We start from the raw sequence: 23,209 nt of genomic DNA on the forward strand, positions 1-23,209 counted from the left end.
CCTTGAGGAGAAAAACTATTTAGCTATCCAAGAAAGAAAAGTTATTTAAGCTTGTGGGGAAAACCTGCAGGATACCAGCACCCGCTCCCACAAACTGCTGGTGGCATCCAGACCACACACTTCAGCAAGCACAAGGCTAAGAACATGAAGGTACTTTTAAGGCTGACCATTCACAGAGCATTATCTGAGAAACATGATTATGCACCTGAAGACTATTTTGTGATGACCCACATAAAATAAAGACAGTTTGGACACTGTAGTTTTCCTTACCTTTGGTGTATCCTGATATTTTGGTATTTCACCACACGTTCTTAATGTTCTAGTAGCTCTAGTATGGCCTAGAGCAGCAATTGTCATGTTCACGCCCTTTTCCCTCCCAGTGAAATCTAGGGAATACTCAAGAAAAGTGGCAAAAGACTTGGCCAGCACACCCCCAATTGCAGCATCCTCACCCTGCTATGCCATGGAGCAGGTGGGATTTTGTAGTCACAAACAGAGCAAGAAGATGGCTCAATGGATGAGTAATGCAACTGAAATGCTTCACCTCTAGGTCACTGGTTCAAGTCTATTTCACAGAAGCTCAGGCATGTCACTGAAGAAAGCCTGGTGAATTTGATTATTTCTTTGTCCTGTCTATACCGTATAAAGCTCTACAAATGCTAAGGCTGAGCAGATTGAAGGCCTCTTTCTAGGTGGCTCATCATCAGCCTTGGGTGAAATGAGCATGTCATTGCTTTGACAATGGATATCAAAACCACCATGGAGAGACCTATAAGGAATAGTTTATAGTCTCTCACTGAGCACTCCTCTGAAAAGCTCACCTTTTGTGAGGAGCAATACCAGGAGGAACTTTTCTCCACATTGTATCTCACATCTCCCGTCTGTGCCAACACCATGTCTGTCTCCAAAGAGCCTCTTTCCTGACCATCCAGCAAAGACTTCTCTGTGTTCCCCTTGTATCTGCACAATCCTGTCATAGCCATCCCTATAACATGCTCTTCAAACTTCTCAACTTCCCCTGAAAGCATCTCCACCTCTGATGTTTCCTCCTCTGCTATTACTCCTCCAACTCTGGAAAGCATGTGAAATATATGTTGTAGGGAGGAGATGATTATAACAGCACCCCAGACCAATACTGAACCCAAAGATTCCTCATTTTCCCAAACACAATCACCCCAGGGAGCAAAAGAAACTGCAGGTAGAGAACCCTGAGGATGCACAGTGGGTTTGCTATAGGGTGAAGCATCCAGGCAGACAAGGGAGCCAGAAAACACCTTGAGACACCAGCATGGATTCCCCAACAAACACGGCTTCAGGGGTATGCTCATAATGATAAGAGGCAAGACTGGGAGGTCTCATACAACAGTGCTGGGGACTGTTGAGTGGCAGATTCAAGAGGAGGGGAAACTCTCAGGAGCAGCATGCAGCACCACGCTGAGCTGAGGCCAGGCTGGAAGGGATGGCTTTGTAACCATGGAGCCTAGTTACAATTCCCCAGGTAAGGAATGAGCAAAACAAGGAAGAAAGAGCAAAAGGTGACTGAATGCAACAGCAGCCACTACCCGAAGAGCACACAAGCCATAATGCCAATTTGCTATCTAACTCCAAGGCATACTGCAAGACACTGCAGCAGCTACCACAGATGCACTCTCCCAAGAACACGTGAGAAGGCAGGGAAGAAAGGTACAAGGTGAGGCAACAGCCTAAAGGCACCATGAAAGAGAGGGATGGACAGATCTGACTTAGCTTCAGGTCTTACCCGAAGAGCTTCGTCACTCTACTGCATGTAGTCACTGACATGGCCAAACAAGCCACATCTGGAAAAAGTGGAGTCTGTAGTAGAAGCTTATGGAAAGTCTCTTTTAACAGCTCCTTGTTGGCCTCACACTTAAACTGCATCAAATCCTCCAGAGGAAAATTCTCCAGCCCTTTTAATACAAACACAACTTAGGACAAAGCCTTCTGATTAACAGGAATAAGAGCTCTAAAAGCTATGCTCTGGGCAGCATCAACAGCAAAAGGATAACCTATGCTGTGGACTGGATCACTCTCAAACCAAAAACCAGACAGATCGCAGAAACCACACCCAAAACAGAAGCCACATCACCCAGCCCCGGTACACACATGGAAAGATTCAGGTGCAGTGGGTAGGGACAAGTAAAAAACAAAAGGAAAAGAAAGAAAAGGAAAATGGTATAAACACCAAACTAAAAACCAGCTCCTTGAGTTGCAAGACTCAAGTGGTTCTGGGCAACCTCATCTAGTTGAAGATGTCTCTGCTCCTGGCAGCGGGGTTGGACCAGATGAGCTTTGGAGGTCCCTTCCAAACCAAACCATTCTGTAATTCTGTGACTCCAAGATGAGGCAGCACTGTCCTGTGCACAGGGCTAACACGTGTCCTCAGCAGGAAGTACAGCCCAGCCCTGAACAGCACTCCCAGGGGATGGCCGGGACTGTGGACACCAAACCAGCAGGAAAAAGGGGGTTTATCCACTTGCTGCTGAGGGTGAGACTATTTATCTACTGCTCCAAAACACATTTCCTACTGACAGAAGTATGTCAGGTCTCCACCTCCTCACCTCTTCTAGTAAGATTCTTGCTCTCTCCCCATCTCTTTTTAGCTCTTACTCATTCACTGCCTCCCCAGTGGGCTACCAGCAGGGCTTGGAGCACTGGTTCCCCAGCTCTCAGCCAGCTATCCAGCCAGATGAGTGAAACAAAGTTCTGCTCAGTAAACCAGAAGGAGTGAACTTGAGAAAGTGTGAAGAATGGAAATGATTATTTGCAATCAAGCCAGCTTGCAAAAAGCCCCAGGACTTCAGAAATCAGGTGAGAAATCAGAAGGACAATGGAATTTACCCCTTGACTGAGCTAAATACACTAAGGTGTCATTTTGGTGGGCTTTTACGGGCCACCAAGCACCCAGGTAAGGATGGAGAGATGATGGAGGTATAAACAGATGTTAAAATGTCTGTTCTCAGGGGTATCTGATACTTAGCAACCTATCCCAGCTGTGAGACTGCCACCAGAGAAAACCTATGAAAGCAAAAGACATAACATCTGGTTTAAAGCTATGGATGAAAGAGAGAGGAAGCACTGACTACAAGGCAAAATTACGTGAAAGAGGCACTGTGCTCTGAACAAGGAACAGCTCCACAGCTTACTGCCTTCTCCAGGAAGAACAGGGATCTTTTGTGGGCACCTCAGAGCCTTCAATTTTATGAATATTTAAGCAGTGCCTTGGCCAACTTCCCTGATCACTCTCAGATGATCCTGAAACTGCTGCTGGTTTTCTTAGGACAAGTTCAGAGCAGAACTGGAAGCCCACCTATAGTCTGGTCAAAAATACTGCTAGTCAAAGCAGAAGACAAGAAATCAGCAATGGTATCTAAGGACACTGGCTGGAAATGGAGATTAGACTGCAATACTGCAGAGCAGTACTAAATCAGCTACGCTGATTTATACAATTCATGGAATCATAGAATAGTTTGGGTTGGAAGGGACCTTAAAGATCATGTAGTTCCAACCTGTCATGGGCAGGGACACCTAGGAACACATATTGGAAGATACAGGGACACACCAGAAGATACAGAAAATTCTGGTATACAGCAGAAAATCATCACAACTTTTGGGTTTGGGCAAAACCAAACACAAGGATTGTGGACAAAAACATCCTCTCCCCAGCTGGCTTAATGTCCTGTTCCTGACCGAAAATGAATGGAAAGGAGGTACAAGATGTTCCCATGAGGCCAGGACAAGAAGCCTTAAGGTCAACCAACACACAAAGCATTCTATTTGTCTCTTGATAGTGTACCTTCCAGACAGTTGAACTGGCTAAAAAGAAACTGGCAGAAGCTGCCAATGCTGAAGCCCAAATGTCAGAGACATCCCTGCTGCAGGGCAGGAAGGGGCTGCCTAGCCCTGCAGGCTGACAGGGAGGAGAGCAGGAGATGGTCAGGACATCACTGCCATACTCAAGCTCCTGCCCTGCTTTAAATACTTATTTAGCTTGTGGACTCTTCAAACAAGAAGCTTTCCTGGCCTTCAAGAGACCTTTTTAAGTACCCTGGCTAATAAACCCCTCACTTGCTACTACATGCAGTATTCAAGTAAAAGTCCTGCTCACTCCCCAGCTTTCGTTCCAGTTTGGGTGTTTTATTCATTTTTGCCTTTATTGGAAAACCAAGTATGTAAAAGATTTTTCAAAGTTATTTTTTTTTTGTGTGTGTGAACTATCCTCAGTGCCAGAGGGAAAGCTCAGCACAGAAAGAAACCCCCCAGCTGCTGGGTGAGCTTCTCAAGAAAACCATTACACCCCAATAAAATGAGGCTTCTCATTCACCTGATATGCCCAAGACATATCAGAACAATGAGGTCTTTTCCTCAAATTGGTGGTACCCTCATGAAACAAGAGGCACAAATCCCTGGAGCAGCTAGGACAAGAAGAGGTGCTGATGCTGGAGGGCAAATGCAAAAGGGGGCTGGAGAACTGCAATGAGCCTTTGGAATAAACCCAGGAGTGACAGCATAGGAGCAGATCCTGAGAAGGGACCAGGTCTCCTCACAGAGTGAAGCAGCTCAGGACATCATTCACAAGTCACTTACAGACTCTCTCAGACTGGGCAAAAGCAGACTAAAGAGGAAAAGAAGAAACCAGAAGCCAAGTGAAAGGACACTGGGTAGAACTAGAAGCTGGACCAGGCAATTTCTGTAATTAAAAAGCTGGTACTTGTGTTGCAGGCAAATGTCAGCCAGGGCAGGGACTTCAAGGAGGTGCCCAGAAGAGAAATGTGCCAAGGCAGTGAGGAGCTGATGTACAAACTAGCCATGCAGTTGTGGGATTGAAGATACAGAGCTCATGTTGGACAATGTTGGGCTGTTCCCTTCCCCACCTGGAAGAGTCTTGACCTCACACCAATAAATCCTCAAGAGAATCAAGAGGAGTTTTGCAGTGAGAGGAAGACAACAATGCAAGCTGACTGAGAGCAAGCAGGGGGTTTGTATGTCTAGGAAGATCTGAGAGAGGAAGGGACCTAATGAATGTGGGGATTTTTAGGAGTAATTGCAAAACTCAATATAAAAGTTCAGGGGCAAAAATGAGAAAGGTGTGAGTACAAATCCTGAGTTGGCTTCCTCTTTCCTTTAGCCTTTCCCCTGCTTCCAGATAGCTCCAGGAAGAGGCTCCCTATGGCAAAAAGAGTGTGGAATACAAAAGCATCACTCTGGAGACTAACTGTGCCCCTGACACCAACCTGCTGCAGCCAGCAGCCTCACAAGCTGCCCCTGCATCCACCTGGCCTATTCCTACAGAGGCACATAATGTATTTTTGTTATTTAAATAGACATTCAAAAAGTTACAGCATGACAAAGGCTGAAAGAGAGGGAGAAGCAGGACAAAAGAGGGAGAAGCAGGACAAGATCTCATCAGCCGAACCTCTCCTCAAAAACGCTCCACCAGATGAAGCTTTGCTGTAGTGGTTTCATGTCAGTGACACAACAAAACTCATCCTCCTCCTTTGCCCATTCTCCTCCTTTCCTGCTGGGATGGAGAACAACTGAAAGGCTTGACTCACCCAGCAGCCCTGCCCCTGTGAGCAGTCAGACACCCTCTGAAGGGTCCATCCACTGGCTGGTAAGCCAAAACACAAAGAAAAAAGTGAAACTGGTGCCTCTACCTGCATGTCGGGTTATTTATGTTACAGATATTATCCTGAATGACATTTAGCACTTGGAAGTTTTTCTCCTGCAGTGGTAAGAACTACTGACTGGAAGCACACAGCAAAAGGGCTCTATTCAGGTAGCAGGAGCTGGTGCTCGGCAGCACTGGTGCACACAGCAGAGGGAAAGCAGAAAGCTGAGCTAAACCATGCTTGAGGGAACCAAAGGTTGTTCCCTGTGCAAAGGCAGGTCAAAGGAGGGGATCCTGCCCCTCTGCTGTGCTCTGGGGAAGTCCCCCTGCAGTCCTGGTCCAGCTGTAGGGCAACAGCACAAGAGGGACCTAGAGATATTGGAGCAAGGCCAGAGCAGACCACAGAGATGCTGCAAGGGCTGGAGCAGCTCTGCTCTGGAGCCAGGCTGAGAGAGCTGGGCTGGGGTAGCCTGGACAAGAGAAGGCTCCTGAAGGGGAGACCTGAGAGCAGCTCCAGTGCCTAAAGGGGCTGCAGGAAAGCTGGAGAGGGGCTTGGGACAAGGGCCTGGGGGGACAGGCCAAGGGGAATGGCTTGAACCTGCCCGAGGGGAGACTGAGATGAGCTCTTCGGCAGAAGTTCTTCCCTGTGAGGGTGCTGAGGCGCTGGCACAGGGTGCCCAGAGAAGCTGTGGCTGCCCCATCCCTGGCAGTGTTCAAGGCCAGCTTGGACACAGGGGCTTGGAGCAAGCTGCTCCAGTGGAAGGGGTTGGAGCTGGAGGAGCTTCAAGGTCCTTTAAACCCAAACCATTCCATGACTCCACAGATTTCACGCTGCACACTCATAAAACAAGGAAGATTTGAATCTGTTCACAACAAAAGGGTCTGACAAGCCACAAGGGATGCAGCCTGTTCCTGGGCATGGTAGCTCCAAACAGGACTTGGTGCTTCCAAGAAGCTGGGTGGAGAAGATGGAGCAGGAGCTGAGGGCAGACCACTGTATCCATTATTTCTGCAGCTGATCAGCACCTCCTGGTGCCATCTCTGTTTCACTCATCAGTGTAGAACAGCAAACAACTCTTGGCTTGTGGCCTCCATGAAGCTATTCTGTACTGCTGGATGTCCTTCCACGGATGATTTGCCTGCTGCAGTGATGCTGCTCCTGGGGGAGCACAGAAGAGAGACAGCAGCATCACCAAATAACCGGCTCCCCAGTCCAGTTAACTGCAGGGCAGCATTCCACAACCACAACATGGTGCTACACCATGGAACTGCATCAGGTGTTATTGAGATCATACTAAAGACCTCAAGTCACCAGACTGACATGTTTTCTTCTCAAAGCACCACTCCACTTCTGAACCTTTCCAACAGAAGCACATTATGCTGAATGAGAAGAAAACAAGTTGAGCTCCTCCCTGTAGAGCAAGGAGAGACCATGGAGAGTAGCTGGCTCCCCAGAAGCCAGGCTAGGAGCTGGGGCTTCAGACAGCAACAGCTCTGCAAATTGTCAGGACATCACAGGCTTGGGGGACACAGAGTGAGCCGGAGGTGACAGCCCCAAACACAGATGGCCCATACAGCAGATTTAGACAGAGCAGGAGCAGAGAGATTAATGCACAACCGCAGCTGCCCCCAAAGCACCAGCAACATGAGAAAGAAAAGACTTTGCAGTTCGGAATGAACTATTTGCTAGTCCAAGCTCAGCCCTGGCCTGAAACCTCACCTCAAGCAACTGAAGCATCCATGCTGTGGAATACCTGCTGTTGCACTGGGTCTCACTTGCTGTTCCACTCACAGGTCTCTCTTTGATGAGCTTCATGTTTTATCTCCACTGGGACAAACAGAACAGTCCTTTGCCACTAACATTCTGGAAATGATGCAGTTGCTGGGACCCACTAAACTTCTCTCTCCTGCAGGACTCACCATGCCTGCCCAAGGTTCAGAGAGTGGCACCAGCCCAGCCCACAGCTTTGGCATTTCAAAACTCAGACACTGTAAACCTCTTGGACTTTATCTGTTCACAAGTGGGCCCCCAGTTTCACCACCCCTATGAGGCTCAGGCCACCTCTCTTCCCTTGGGAAACCCAGCTCAACATGCTGTGCAATGTCACCTTCAACTGTGTGCTCAAGAACACAGCATTGGTGCCTTCTGCCTCCCAGATGAGAGCTCTACCCACATCACAGACCCTCCATGCTGACCAGATTATCCCATGATGCTGATCAACCCTTCTGCAGAGTTCAAGACAACATAGTGTCTGTGCTAGCAGATGTATCTCCTCCTTGATGATGTTAGCTAAGCCAGCACAGCACTCTTCTCATCACAGTGGTACATGCTGCAGAGCTTTGAACCAAGCCATCCAGCTGTATACACATCTTTTTCCTACCCATGGCTATCACGATTATTAGAGCAAAACTACAGTCAACCAGGTCCCACACCCTGGGCTTGAGAAGCTGGGAGTACCCAGGCATCTTTTCATCAGCAGTTTTCAACCTGTGATCTGCAAACTCCCAAGTTCCACCAAAGGCAACTAAGAAAAACAAGCCTTTAGCTGCAGACAGCCGCTAGCTCCACTGGAGACTTTTAGGGATTCAAAACCAGGTTGAAACACCACTGCATGGTGACCCAAAACACTGAGAGATCAGGGCAGTGAGCCCACTGCTGTGAGGAAGTCAGTATGTACTGGAGAAAGTCAAAGGGTGATGGTTACTCCAGTAACGTGACACACTAGAAACAAGTACAAATCATATTCACAGCAGCTGGAGCTTAGACAAGTCTACCTGGCACGTGAGACCAGCAGGAGAGAACATTTCCAGGTCAGAACAAGGAAGACTCCAAAGAAGGCAGAGAGCTGGAAAACAGAGCAACATGAACTCCTACATAGCTTACTTCTACTCTTTCATGGAAGCACTTACAGTTGGTATCATCCACAGAGTTAAGATTGATGTTACTAGCTACCAGCCAGCAGCAAGCAAAGAAAAGGACAAGAGAGAGGGAGAATGGCTGCTGCCCATCTCACCAAGCTTGATGGACAAGCAGCTCCTCCAAGATGCCCAGTGAGCACCACTATGCGGCATGCCAAGGATTCCACCTGGGAAATGAGGTTACAACATTGCTTCTGGTTTCAAGGGGAGATTTTGGGGAGCACAAAGTAGAAAATGGGCAGTCCAGAAAATTGCTACACTTGCCATCTCCAGAGAAGGTCCAGCACGGAAAGCGCAAAGCAAAGACACTCCATCATATATCAGCAAGAGCAGAACACTCCCTAGAAGATGCCCACTCCATTGCAGCTTCTCCAGGTGAGGCTATGCCATGGCACATGCTTACATAAAAAGAAAATTTTAAGTCTCTACCTTATATCCCAAAGGCCACCATGGAGCTATTAGATGTCAACCTGTACCTAGCATCAACCTAGGCTGTATCTGAACCAGTGACCCAGAGGTGAAAGGCCCATGCCCCATTATCAGTCTCCAGAGACATGTGATTCCCCTCAAAACAGCAGGTTCCTGATAGACATTTTCAAAAGGGCACAAGCAATTATGAGAGCTTCACAAATCACTTGACAATATGCCCATTACACAACGTATTTTCAGCAAATAGCAGCCTTTATACTGGAAATAAATAGAAAAAGAGCAGTAGATGGGTGCTAGATGGAAGAACATTAATTCTCCATCACATTTCATCCCTAATGGACTGAAGTACAAATGTAAGTATGGGCATCACCTACTTTAACTGCCATAATTTGCCCACTTGGTTTGTGGACCATTTTGTTGACAGAACCATAAGCTCCTCGTCCAATTTCTCCAAGGTCTTTCAAGTCCTCTGCTGTAAAATCCCAATGTTGTTCAGGGGAAATCTTCAATTTTCCTGATGATTCAATGCTGTGTGTTCTCAGTCTCTCTCTGTCAAAAATATTGGGAAGCAATTTTTCCACATTTTAAATAGTCTGTAAATGTCTCTTTTCAGCACTTGATTAAACATTAGGAGAGGGGTTCACAAAAGCTACAGCAACAATCGGACTCCACGAAGGATTTGGTTGGGGTGGGGAGGTGCAGGGGTGAGGGGAAAATGTTCAATCAAAAATGACATACACTTGCCCACAGCTTCAATTTGCATCTACATTTCTCCAGCTGCAGTGTAAAATTCAATGTGTCTCATATAGCAGAGTCATTCTAATCACTCATTTACACAGTTCTTTCTACTTGGCACAGAATACATTGGGCTTCGAGCAGGATCTGGTAACATGCAGAACCAAGAGACTGAAGAGCCCCATCTCCCCATAGCTTCTGCTGCTCTGCAGTGCCATGCTCTCAGCAACTGCCTCCCTTCCCATTGGGTTTCTACAACACAGGCACATTCTGTGTGAATCCAGGGGGCTTTAGAAAGGATTTGCTCTTGATGGAAAACTGCACTTTAAAAACAAAACCCCAAAACATTTTAAGCAATAATTTAATTTATTTAAAACCAAATAAATAGCCAATCATTTCCATGGATAAACCCCAAGTTGTTGGCAGTGTATGAAAACAAACCCTGCCTGTTCAAGCATCTCTTTATCAAACACCTGAATTAACATTCTCAGGCAAACATTGCTCCTACTGAAGCCACAAATCCTGGACAACTAGGAAGGAGCAAACCAATGACCCAAACGTGTAGGACAGAAGAGTTCAGTGGTTGTTTTTGAGCTGTCCCAATTACTTGTTCAAATGCAGCAGTGCTATTGCTGAATTAGTAGGAAATGCACAAGTATTTTCAACACTTTTCATCTCAAAAATGCCATGCAATTTGTCAGGTTTTCATTAATTCAGTAGCTGATTTGCACTTCTTGGGTTGTAAAGTAAGTCAAAAGCCTGACTTTTCCCACTTCCAAGTAGCATTAACAGCGTTAAAGACAGCTCCCAGTGCAGTGCACACCAACATGACAGCACACAGGTCCTTCTGACCACCCTGTGTACAAGGCAGATTCTGTCAAAACTCATCCCACGGACTCTGATCACTTCTCTTGGGCATTTGATCAAGTCACCACTCGCTTATCCAGGGGCTGGCCCAACAGCCAGGCCACAGGTGAAGTATTTGACCAAACACACACAGCTTACAGAGCTTTAAATAAACACATTATGGATGATTCTGTACTGATAAAGGCAGCCGTGTGCCAACCAGCAGCTGAGGGTGCTGCTGGCTTGAAGGCTGCACCCAACTAAGACCTCTGCCGGGCTTTATTTGGAACCTGGATTTTGTGAGGGCAACGAGGTCAGGTCCAAAGGTCAAGTGACTGAAGCAGCCCCGGTTCAAATGGCTTCATCTGCTGCACTTCAGCCTCTCTGCGCCCCTTTGGTTTAGCACTTTGGGGCTCTGAGCAGCTGCATGCCCTGAACCCTTGACCTGCTCCATGGAAGCCTTGCTCAGCAGCTCATCTCACCACTGCTCTGCCTGCTCTGGTCTTTCCTGCTCTACAACCTGCCTAGCTTGAGATTTCCCATTTGCCACTCCCTATGGTGTCCCCTCCACATCCCTTAGGAATAGTTCAGGAAACCTAGTGATAGCACTACAACGCAGCACGGATGTGACAGACACAGCAGCCCGGGGAGCAGAGGTGACAGCCCTTCACTAGCACTGTTCACACACCTGAGGGTGTCTGTGCCTAATAAATCACTGCACTGAGTGGCGGGATCTCCATGGAATTTGCTTACTAAAAGGCAACAAATTAAAATAAGGCAGTAAAATGAGGGAAAAAGAAAGAAAGAGAAGGAAAAGAAAGAAAGAAAAGGAAAGAAAGGGAAGAGAAAGAAAGAGAAAGGGAAAGAGGAAAAGAGAGAGAAAAGAGAGAGAAAAAGAAAAGCAACATGACCTCCAGACTCTGTAGGCTGATTATGCCGGAAACTGCATGAATCAGTCACTATCTGCTTGCTCAACCATCCTATTTTATCAGCACCATAAAATAGTTCTTTTGCTGGAAGAAGGTAGGTGAGAAGCATCAGACAAGGAGGCACCGGCAAAGGGGCATTTCCTGCTGACCACATGCCAGCTGGGCCAGAAGAAGCATGACCATTGTTCCAAAAGGCAAGGAAAAAAGGCAGAGAGGCCTTACCCAGAGAGTGAAATGTGAGGGTGGATTTTTCTGAGCAAACCCTTTCCATTTCTTGCTTCAAAGCAAAATTTCATGTTGAGGTTCTCAGAGAGTTAAAGGATTCAAATGCTGATGTGGTTTATTAAAATGAAGCCATTAAACTCATCCACACTCTTCCCTCTGTCTGTTTTTCTGCCCAGAAAACTTTGCTTTTCTTACCCTACATCAGAAGAGAAAGCAAATCTGAATTCATTATTTCCTTGTTACACAAGAAGCCTGTTTCTCCCCAGCTGTAGCGTGAAAGCGGATCTGTGCCATTGTTCCTGCAGCTGCAGGATGGGTGCTTGGAGCTCGGGAAGGCTGGAGCTAGGAAATGCCCCTCTGCAGGTTTGCCCTCTACAGCTGTGCTGTGGGGCCGCAGAGCTCCAGGGATTGGGATCGAGATGGACCGTCCCCATCACCCACAGAACCTCATGTGCTGGAGGTCAGCTTCATTTCTGTGATGCACTGATGATTCCACCTGCCTTGTACTGCAGTCACAGCTCCTGCTTACCTTTTCTCAAATACCCAGGGAAATGGTCAAATAACCCAATGATAAGTCTGACAGACACTTTCACACAGATTTTACCCATTTAAATGATTTATCACATGTAAATGATGCAGTTTTCCTTTAAGCAGCATGACCTAGCTTTAAGAGGAACTGAACACAATTTTTCACTATAAATCAGACTCCTAAGGGATTTCCATGCCAAGAAAGCAGCTCAAAAAAAATACAGATATAGAACATGGACTCTCTGTATTGATATAAAACGTGAAATCTCCGATGTAGAACAGAGTGTGGCAATAAAAACAAGTAAATCATCAGTGCCGCACATCTACTACTAGATTTGCACTGCTGTAGATCCATGAGGACATAAATCCACAGGTGGACAGGCCCCCAAAATACAAAAAAGCCTGGCTAAAGCCTGCACTACATCCCAGTGCACTTGATACGGCAACAGCTTGCTTCAGAAAATAGAAGGGGAACCACAGAACAGTGTCTAGTGAAGGTGAAAAGTAACTAATGCCCAGCCCCAGCTTCTGCCTCCGATCTGATTTCAGTCCTTGTGTTCGGTGCTCAGTTTGCACAGACGTGAGCTGACAAACACCTCCTTCTTTACCATTTGGCTTTTAAGCTGTGCAAGCCCCATCTCTCTAGAGGCCTGGGAATGTTGGGCAAAATGACGTATAGATTCTCTGAGGGGTCAGGATGGGCAAGATGGACTCATGAGGCTTAATGTCTGCTTTAAAATATAAATAAACAGCTAAAGAGCACTAAATACTCCTCAGAGAGTTAAAAGCAGCATTTTCAAATGCACCTCAGGGACTCCTCGTGACTTGGCCAGAACTTGTGCCTCCAACTCCCTGTCTTGCTTTTGAAAAGTTGTAAAGGGAATAAAAACCTGAAGAGAGGATGGGCTCAGGAGGGCACTGAGATCACTGCACTCACAAGGCCCTAACGGATCGGCCTTCCTGCAGATGGTTACTATGCTTGTCACAGCAGTTATTCCAGGGATTAGAAGCACCGAGCAAGACAACAACTCCTGGGAACAGTTGCCCTTTGTCAGAAATGAAAACGCTCGTGGGTCCAGCTTGGCAGGAGGCAGGCGGCCGGCTGGCGCCAGGCACCGCGGCCGGGCCAAGGACGGGGTCACACGCATTCGGGATAGATGTTGCTCCCTGCTCCAGGCCAGCTCCATTCCCCTTGCAGGAAGGTCTGCCATGAGGAGACGCACACAGAACCTCCTGGGAAAAACAAGGAGGAAGCTCTGGGGCAGGCTGTGTTAGTTCCCCAAGCCCTGATGTTAGCACCAAAGGGCAGGGATGCTTGGACTTCCTAAAACAAGCATTTCCTTGGCATGAAAAAGAAGGACCGTGGGGAAAAGCAGAGAAAAGGTGGATTTTTTAGAGCAAAACTGAAAGTTACTGGACAGGAAACAAGGCCAGAAAGATGCTGTGGGTAGTAGCTACCTATCTCCTCTTTGGTTTACTTGGTTGAGAGTTCTGTGGGGCTCAAAGAAGCCCAAAGTTGAAGTATTCAACATTACAGTGGACATGAATAAAACACATCTGTAGCGTCAGAAAGATCCAAGCAAACTGTCCTTCATGCTCCTGTCTGGTGCTGGATTCTTCTAGGACATCTCTTATTACAGCTCCTATTTACACTGTGGTTGATGAGAACACATTCTACTTCTCCACAAGTTTGGCAAAACCACTGCTTGACACAGTAGGATTTCAGAAACTGAATTTGTGGTGAATCAGCCAAAGGTAGAACCTAAATCCTAAGAACAATAAAAAAAGCTTCCATGCAAACAGCAGGGTTCTAATGACACTGTGTACTGTTCGTAACTTCAGAGTGAAAACGTAACTTAGGGCTTTGGCTAACATATTTCAGCCACGTCTTTTAAACAGCCTCAAGAGGTTCAAGTGCTTCTGTCTCAATGTCTGTGTGTTACTTATATAGATAGAGACCCTGCAGGCTGATGCTAATAAAATAACAACTCCAGTTTCAATTTCACTAGAGAAAGACTCCCAAAGAAAGGTCAGATTTTTTTCTATGGGGCTCAAAATGTTGGTGCTCCCGCAAATCCATCACAAGAAGAAATCCCTGCTTCCAATAAACCGATGTGCAACAGCATACTTGCAAGAGGATGTAAGTAAGGTGTCCTGAGGCTTATATTTAGTAACAGATTCCTAGTCATGATGAAGAGATACAGAAAACGTGGCAAAGGAAGGAAATGATTTAGTTTTGCATCTCCTACCTCAGACTAAAAGCAAAAGCACATATGCTCCCTTTCATCACGACCACGTGGCAGAGAGTTTCCTAAACATTGCTCTGGCCTTCTATGCTCCTCCAAAGCTTTAAAATAAAGATATTAACCAAGAGTGGAAGATTGCACAGCCCTTTCACAGCCCTCAGGACCAGGCCCAGCACATTAGCAAGGCTGAAGTCAGGAATGCTCTTTGCAATGGAGTTTGTCAGAAGCTTTCAAAATGTTAGTATTTTCTACTAAGCTCCTTTGGTAAATGACTGAGTTCCAATTGATTTTGATTAACCCTGCCCTTGACCTTTCCATTCCTCATGGTGAACCCTGTCCTGAGTTTAACTGAGTACATTAATAACAAACTCACTCTGATTTGGAAATGAACCAGGCTGCAGCACATCCCCTGAACCCACCATGGCTGGGCATGCAAAGCTTACACTGGATTCAAGTATTGCAGAGCAACACCAGCAAAACCTGAGCTCATCAATTTAAATGACCCTTGTGACCATGCTGACTCCCCTTCTGAAACACTGCACTTCCTGAGCCATGGTCAGCTACCCAAGAACAGGAAACAGAGACAGGAACATATCCATAGGACTTAACAAAAGAACCCCAAATACATACCTGGGATAGTTTGTAAAATGATTACTGTCATGTAGTATCATTATACAAAAATCCCTCAATGGAATGACACTATTTCTGAGACAAATTCTATTACTTTAATCAATGCTATTTTTGTGGGGATGGAAAATACTCGATAATGGCTCACAGAGAGTTACGCTTACTGTAGCCTACTGGAAAATTTCTGGATGAGGTCCACTTCTCTCCTTTGGAAGCTGAATGGGACAATGTGATTACTACCAAGGCTTGCTTATGTATCACTTCAGCCAGGAAAAGTTGTGGAAATGACAGGAAAACATGGTGCTGTTATCATATGCCACAATAACATATAACAAAATACTCAGCTAGTCACACTGCTCATCAAGTGCCTGGCGCAAGAAAACAGGGATCTCAATATTTTTCATGTAAGCAACTTCCCCTCACTGGAAGGACAGTGCAGCCCTGGTGATCTGAACTGCCTTTTAGCATACTAAATCATAAGCATTTTGTTTTCTTACAGCAATAGCAGTTATTATCTCCAATTGTATTATTAGTGTGATTAGAAACAGGAATAAATACAATCAAATTCCTAACCAAACACCTATATATTGGTGACAGGCTGTTTCCTCAAGACACATTGGTCATTACTGCTCTGTTTTCTTGTGGTTTATAAAGCAAAACTTACTAAATATATCTATCTATCTATATATATATATATGTTATTTAAAATAGCTTCCATCCTGAATCCACCAATCTGGTCTCTTCCAGGTGGGCTTACCAATTTATCATCCAAACTTATCTTGTCATAAGGTTGCATGATTTGAACAACTACATCCTTTCTTATTACCTCCAGAGCCACACAACTGACAGCTCAAACAAGGTTAACTCCCACTCTGTATACCAAGAACAAAAATCAGATTCTGGATCTCCAAACCCCTAAAGCTGTCCAGCTCTGGCAACCTCCCTTCCTGACATGAGGACCTGTTATCTCACAACAGTTGGAGTGGCTCAGTCAAGGTTGGCTCCTGCTAAGCCCCTTATGCAGGGAACACATTAAAAAACCACTCAAGTACTTGTGCAGACGACCAATGCAGCCACCCACAAACATTCAGGAATGCAAACTCATGGTTTTGCTCAGCTCCTGGTTGGAAACACTTGGAGAGGCGGATAATAAGCACTGTTATTTCAACTATATGAAATGGGTTTGTTTCAACTGCTTCAACAAGAGATTTTTCCTGTTTAAACTAATCCAAGCCTAGTCTGGGCAAGCTAAAAGCTCTCCTTCATCTCCTTCAGGATCAACCAAACAAAACCCAACCAAAACCCAAGAACTAAATTTTGGGCTGCATCATAGCCTGAAATAACTCGGAATTCAGTGCCAGGAACGTACCTAGCAGTGCTTTTCTTCCGGTGGCACACACAAACAGATGGGAGCCATCACCTAACTGCAAGAGAGATGGCTTTTCTAGAGAGACACAGTGACCAGAAATGTGGTGACTAACAGAGAGCTCATGACAAGACTGAAGGAGACCAAATGTGACTTGCAATTTTGGAGTGCTCTTTCTCTAAGACATAAGGCCAGTGAAAGCAACTGACTGTTGAAGGTCCCCATCTCCATGCTCTAGTAGTATGGGTGAAGTTTTAAATGTTGGTCTCCTCCAAGATGGCTGCATGGAGCAGTTTTCTCCACTGACTCTCAGGAGCCAGGAGGTGATTTTCTGCAAGCCCTGTAAGGATGTTCACAGAAAATTAAGGATGCTGTAGGGAGCTAGGCCAATAGTCCCAGAGAATTACCTAGTCACTGGTTTAAAATAGCACCTACAACATCAGAGTGACAAAACAAACCCAGCTGGATGATAGGAAGCCTCAGAGAGGAAAACCACCTTCATACTACTGTAGCAAGAGATATTTGAAACGATCACTTCAACTGATCCACACTTGTCTCTGCAAAAGCATCAGTTACATTGGGCACAAAGGACCAGCTGCTCATCCAAGCATATTTTACAAAGGAGGGAATTAAAACAGGCTCAAAGAGAAGACCTTATAGTGTCAGCATAATCCAGTGTAGACTGGTAGTGTCAGCATAATCCAGTGTAGACTGGCTTAGACACTTGCTCTCGCATATTTGAGGTTTCCCAAAATGGAAGGACCTTCACAATGGGAAGTAAGAACATATACCTGAACCTCAAAGACAACGTCTCTGGTTTTCACCAACATACCATAAACCCAGTTAATCTAAGTCCTTTTCAGAAGTCAGTTCCTCATACAAGCAGAATGACAAAACCAATTTAGCCCTGCAGGACAATCCCCACCTCCACCACATCCATCCAATCCATCACAATGTCTTTTCCATGAGTTCTTTGAACAGCAGCTGTTTCTCCTGGGTGCATCCTATTCATTCAGTCCAAATGTCCTCCATGGCACATGCCGAAAGTCACTCATTTATGCAAAGGATGAAGACAGGTTGTTGACGACAACTTGTGGGCTTGAAGCAGTCTCCCAGTCTGCAGAATCTTCTCTTTATTCTCCATTCCTTGATGTGTACAGAAGACAAGAGATGACTGATTCCTTCAGCTTGAACCCACAAAGCAGAAGAGTTGGCTCACTTCTCAGCCAGAGTAAAATGCAAGATACTTTACTGCCAGGGGGTGCTGAACGTCTGAAGAGCTGAAGTACGTACTCCTGCTCTGATGAAACACAGCGTGATCCTCAGCATGAAGAATAGCAATGAACACAGTTCATTCCTACAGCTAGTAACGCAGTTGTTTACTGGGGTTTCCCGAAGGAATGTTAGTTCGCAAGGTCCATGTGTGGAAATGTAGGATTTGAGCCCAACTTAACTCACAGCTATGAAGAGTGCTGCTCCATACACAAAACCATTGCTAACATTTCTCTGTAGCACACAACCAGAAAAAGAAGTCTGTGCCTGACCATCTCAGATTAAATAGAGTCCAACAGTGACAGCCAGTTACCATATACACAGCAGAGACCACTCCTCTCCAGAGGCATCAAGCTCAGCCCCACGGGTAAGCCATGTCCTGCTTTGTTACTTATAAATAATTATTGAACAACATATTTATCAGGAAAAGGGTACAGACCAAACCTGTGTGTGCACACATAGATATATTTAGAGATGTTGCATATAAGAATCTGTTTCATCCCATTTTCCTCTCCAGACACCAGCAGGGTTTGCATATTAAGCTAGCAGTTCCTGTATTTGCCCAAGAAGGAGGGAACTTGGGGATACAGGCTCTCTTCAGCCTCAGAACTTCATCCATGTTCCTGGACATTGGTCTCTAGGACATGAAGGATGGGGCACCTATTGCCCCTGGTGATCCTGGATCAATCCCCAGTCAGGAAGATGGATTCATGGGTCTAGAAGGAAAGAAGCTGAAAGGCCAAGAGGGCAGTTCATGCTCTCAGATGTTACATGAAGATGAGCAACAGCTTCTCCTACGCCCTGAATAAATTTTAACTGCAGTGAGTAGTGACTGGTGTGTTTTTAGAGCACGCTTTAGGAACTGGTGATTTCAGGTGTGGGGATTCTCAATGCCTCCTCTTGGGCAGGACAGCAGCAATGTACAGTGCCCAGTGGATGTCTGGGGCACCCTAGGATGCAGAAACCACACATGCCACAGGCTCTTTTTGATCAAAAAGCTCAAGTCCCAAAGACTGCTCAGCACTGGAGGAAGGAAGGAACAAGTTTGGCAACTCCCAGCTCCCAAATGTAATCCTGGATCTCACCTGTAATTCTTAATCCTAAGAAATTACTTTAGATGTAGATAATGAGACCACTTAAAGGCTCAGAGATGGCAATGTATCATACCTTCTCTACAATGTATGAAACTGGAGGTTTAGAATGGCTTACAGAATTTACCTGATGAAATGGCAAAGCACAGACACACAGGTCTTGAAATACTCTGAAAACCACACTGACAGGCTCAGATACTATTGAAAAGTCTAAAGTGAATAAACCTGTGGTCTCCCATTTTCTCTCTAACCCTCCTAAGAAGATTAGAGCATTTTGGTGTCCTGCATGCTTCTAAAACCTCCACACACCAAGATTTACAACCAGCTCGTATACAAACATGTACACTGCTGCCCTTGCTAGGGGATGCTGCACCTACAATTAAAGGAAAGGAAAAAAGGAGAGGAAACTGTAACCACAAGAGCATGAAAGACTGGAAGAGCTGCTGCAGACCCAAACTCCTTGACCTGCTTTCACTTCTCTTAAATAAGCACTGCAGCAGTTACATCTTGGTGTGCATTACACAGGTATGCCAGGACCACATGTATCCCTCCTGCTGTGTGAAGAGGGCTGTAACTCAAGGATCCCTGGGGTCTACTGAGCACTAATGCAACAGCTCTGATCCTGCCAGAGCCTGAGCTCCCTCTGACCCACTGGGGCACGGGCAGCAGAATTAAACTGACTTTCTTAAACCCCACCAAGTCAGAACACAGGAGTTTTCTGCAACCATTTAGGTTTGCAAAATTAATCACTCAAAACATTTGAAGCACTCGGAACCTGTGGGAGCCTGATTAGTATATAACAGGGGGTTAGATTTAATATAGCCACCCCAAGGTAGGTGATTAGGTTTCCATTAGTTGTGAGAAGACCAGGTCCCAGCAGTGTGGCAGGAACCTGGGTGCTCAGCACTGCTGAAACAATCAATGTGAATTAGTTTAATGCACATATACAAACTCCAAATCTTGGTTCCAGACATGGAAGACCTAAATTCAGAAGCAGAGTGCTGAGATATCATCGAGAACAGTCCTACCAGGGCACTGATGCTCAAAGTGGAAGCAGCTAGAGCTGCAGATGCCAAAAAGCTCCTCTGCAGAGCAGGATTAGCACCTTAAGAGAAACACAGAAACTTAGAAGGCAAGACAAAACCAGACCTTAATGCAGCATGTTCAGTCAAAACCTCACACTGATTTTGGCAGCACCTCCAGGATAAGGCAACCAACTCCCAGTCAGAGATACTGAGTATGGGTGTTTTACAACCCATATCATCTCTTTTGTCATCTATGCTAAAGAGACCACTGACCAAAGGAACTTGCAAACTTCTGGAGGAAGGAGGAAGGTTAAACACAAAGCAAAGCTCATGGATTTGTCAAGAAAGCTCCAGAAAAAAAATGTAAGAAACATTGCTCTAGCACTTCAGCAATAGTGATGTTTGTGTTAGAAGTGAGAGCATGTTTACTAGACTCAAACATGTAAATATATTTGCTGAGTCCTTGGAAGTATCATTTTACTTGTGCTTACTGAAAATACAAGTAAGTTTCCTCATGATCACATTCAGATCCTGCAACTTTCGAGTAATGCTCCATCCCTGGCAGTGTTCAAGGTCAGGTTGGACACAGCCTTGAGTGACATGGTCTAGTGTGACATCCCTGCCCATGGCAGGGGGTTGGAACTGGATTATCTTAAGGTCCTTTCCAACCCAAACCATTCTGTGATTCTATGTTGCAGAACAGTCACAGAAAGAAAAATCGTCTGGTACCTTCTACACTGAAGCCTCCCTCTGAGGCTTGCAGGCATCACTCCTGCAAAGTGGAGGTAACATGAAAAGCATCAGACACTAGTAACAATAAAGATGAGAAATGACTGAGAGAAATAGCAAACAGATAGAGAAATATTCACAGGAAAATTCACACCAGGAATTGGGAACATGCCAATTTAGGATCCTTCACTTGGGGTTTTAATGGTTTTCAGACAAAGGGTAGTAACTCTCACAGGTTACACCTTAATGAACTCAGCGAGCTGCAGGCTCTGCAGCTAAAGAGCCTAAAACCACATGCCAGAAAGGTTTGAAAACGCCTGAGATTAAAAGAGAAGCAAACACTTGAGACAGACTTGGGACAGGGAGAAAAATTCTGTTCAGGAATAATGACAGTCCCTGAACTATGCAGAAAAATGGGAAGTAGCAGAGTCTGGCATGCAACTGGGCCTCCGCTTGCTTTTAAGAGATCCAACCCCCAAAGGGCTATTAAACAAACATCTGCCAACACACTCTTGGGGCGTCTCTCTGGAAAGGGAGTTTTTCTCCCAAGTCTCACAAGGAGAAGAAGGTGCAAAGGGGCACCTCTTGGAACTTAAGTCACAAAGAACCCATGAAGACACCCACATGCTTACAGGGAGGCTGCAGAGTCCAACAGGCCACCAGGGAGTTCAGAAGCTGCGTTTGTGAGCACTGAAAGAGGTCATTTCATTTTGTGACCTTTCCAGAGGAGACTTCTATAACCTTCTACAGAGGTGACACCTTCAACAGCTGAGAGAGCCAGCAGACAGAGCTGCACCAGGCTGGAAAACAGATGCCAAACAAAAGCCATTGTGCATGCCCATTTCTTGGCAGGTGGATCTGAACTCTGCACTCTGAAGTCCAGATCAAGGCAGTGCTGTACCAGAAGAGTACAAAGGTTCCTAGAAAATCAAACCACTCATCTTGAACAACTTAGTTCAAGGGATGCCACCGATGGCCAGGACAAGACAGGCCTAGGCAAACCTGCCATGCACAGCCATGCAGTCACATCTCACCACATCATTCCTCTGCTGTTATCTGAACCAGCTTTCAGCAAAGGCCACCAGCTGCAGGTAGCTCTGTAGAGCCTGCACACAGATAATTGAGTAAGCTTATTTTGTTTGTGACCTAAATCCTACTTGGATGCAGAAGAGATGAGGTAAAAGGTGGGATGCTCTTCAGGTGTGTCCTGGGTTCAGGAAATACCAAGTGAAAAAACACTGGGCCAGAAGTTTAAGAGCTCACCCTAACCATGGCTGGAGTCCTCCAGCCACCTCTGCTGCAGGGAAAACCAAGTCAGCATCTGATAACGTGGCCTAAGTCAGAACCAATGAGAACTGGGGTCTCCATCATGTGGAGTGTGACCCAGCCTGCAGAGCACAGCACTCACACATTGCCCAGGCTGACCTAGACTAGGCACAAGCAGTAGCACTTCAATGGACTGGGGCTCCACCTGCCAGTAAAGTATCTTCTCTAGACAGCACCCTTTCCAGTAAGAATCTTACTCCCCAGTTACTCCCTGTAATTCAGGCTCTATTCTGCTTTTACCCTGTATAGGTCTGTGTATCACTGGGGCTGTACCCCCTGGGTAGACTGGGACTGTGCCTACCTACACACAATCTATTTACACTTATAAAATGGATCTAAAGGAAGTAGTCACGGCTGAATACACATTCTCTGTAGCTCCATCAGTCACAAGCAGTCCCAGAACCAGAACAGACATTCCTTCCAACCCCCTGCCTCGACATGGCATCCCAGGGCTCTGTCCACCTGCCCCACAGGATCTGCACAGGAAAATCATTCAGAACCTTTTCAATTCCAACAAGGGATGTCTCAGCTCACAGCATCTCAGGGGTGATTTCAGGGAGCCACAGCCCAAATTCTAGCAGCTGGAAAGATATTTCCAATTTCTAATCTCATTCAAAGTCACCCTTGAGTCAGTCTCCTATTTAAAGGTCATTTCAAAGCCCCTCAATTTAAACACATGTTCTAATTCTAAGGGGGTTTTGCCACTGCCTTCTGTCTGAGCAGTTGCAGCCTCTGCTCTGCTTGTCTCCTTGCTTGGTTTCCTGGCCATGTGTGATGCAGGCAACCTCCTTCAGGCCATCCCAACACAACTAGTAGCTGATGTACTGGAAAAGGTCAAGAAAGGAGGTGTCCTGGCCAGGGCCTGAGAGTGCCATGGGCTGGGCAAGGACAGGACAGGAGCGGCAGGGCCATGCCACCCAGTGCCATTTAGTCACTGCCATCCTCACCAGCTCTCAGCTCCAAGGCCATCAATGCAGATGGCACAGCAAAGCTCACAGATACCAGCCACTCACCGGCTGCTCCTCTGTGTGGTCTTGTGGTCCTACATGTTGCTCTGCATCCTGCTCTGGCACCCACTTCCTGCACTCCCATGGCAGCACATTCATACATCCAGGAGGATGTCAACTGTATCCTGGGCTGCATCAACAGGAGCGTGACTAGCAGGTCAAAGGAAGTGATCCTGCCCCTCTACTCTGCTCTTGTGAGACCCCAGTTGCAGCACTGTGCGCAATTCTGGTGTCCTCAACATAAGAAGGACATGGAGATACTGGAGCAAGTCCAGAGGAG

At 46.1% G+C, this 23,209-nt stretch overlaps 1 protein-coding gene across 2 annotated transcripts in view; it reads right to left on the reverse strand.

Annotated features, from left to right (window-relative positions):
• The window catches only part of MAP2K4 (mitogen-activated protein kinase kinase 4), a 72,627-nt gene that overhangs the window by 22,714 nt on the left and 26,704 nt on the right, over positions 1-23,209 (reverse strand). For both annotated transcript variants that reach the window (XM_034067889.1, XM_031042214.2), the window contains exon 3: positions 9,352-9,526. In XM_034067889.1, coding sequence (XP_033923780.1) covers positions 9,352-9,526 — 175 coding nt within the window. The remainder of the gene's footprint in view (positions 1-9,351; positions 9,527-23,209) is intronic.

The sequence above is a fragment of the Melopsittacus undulatus genome, chromosome 11 (assembly GCF_012275295.1).
Source record: "Melopsittacus undulatus isolate bMelUnd1 chromosome 11, bMelUnd1.mat.Z, whole genome shotgun sequence".
Taxonomy (NCBI): Eukaryota; Metazoa; Chordata; class Aves; order Psittaciformes; family Psittaculidae; genus Melopsittacus; species Melopsittacus undulatus.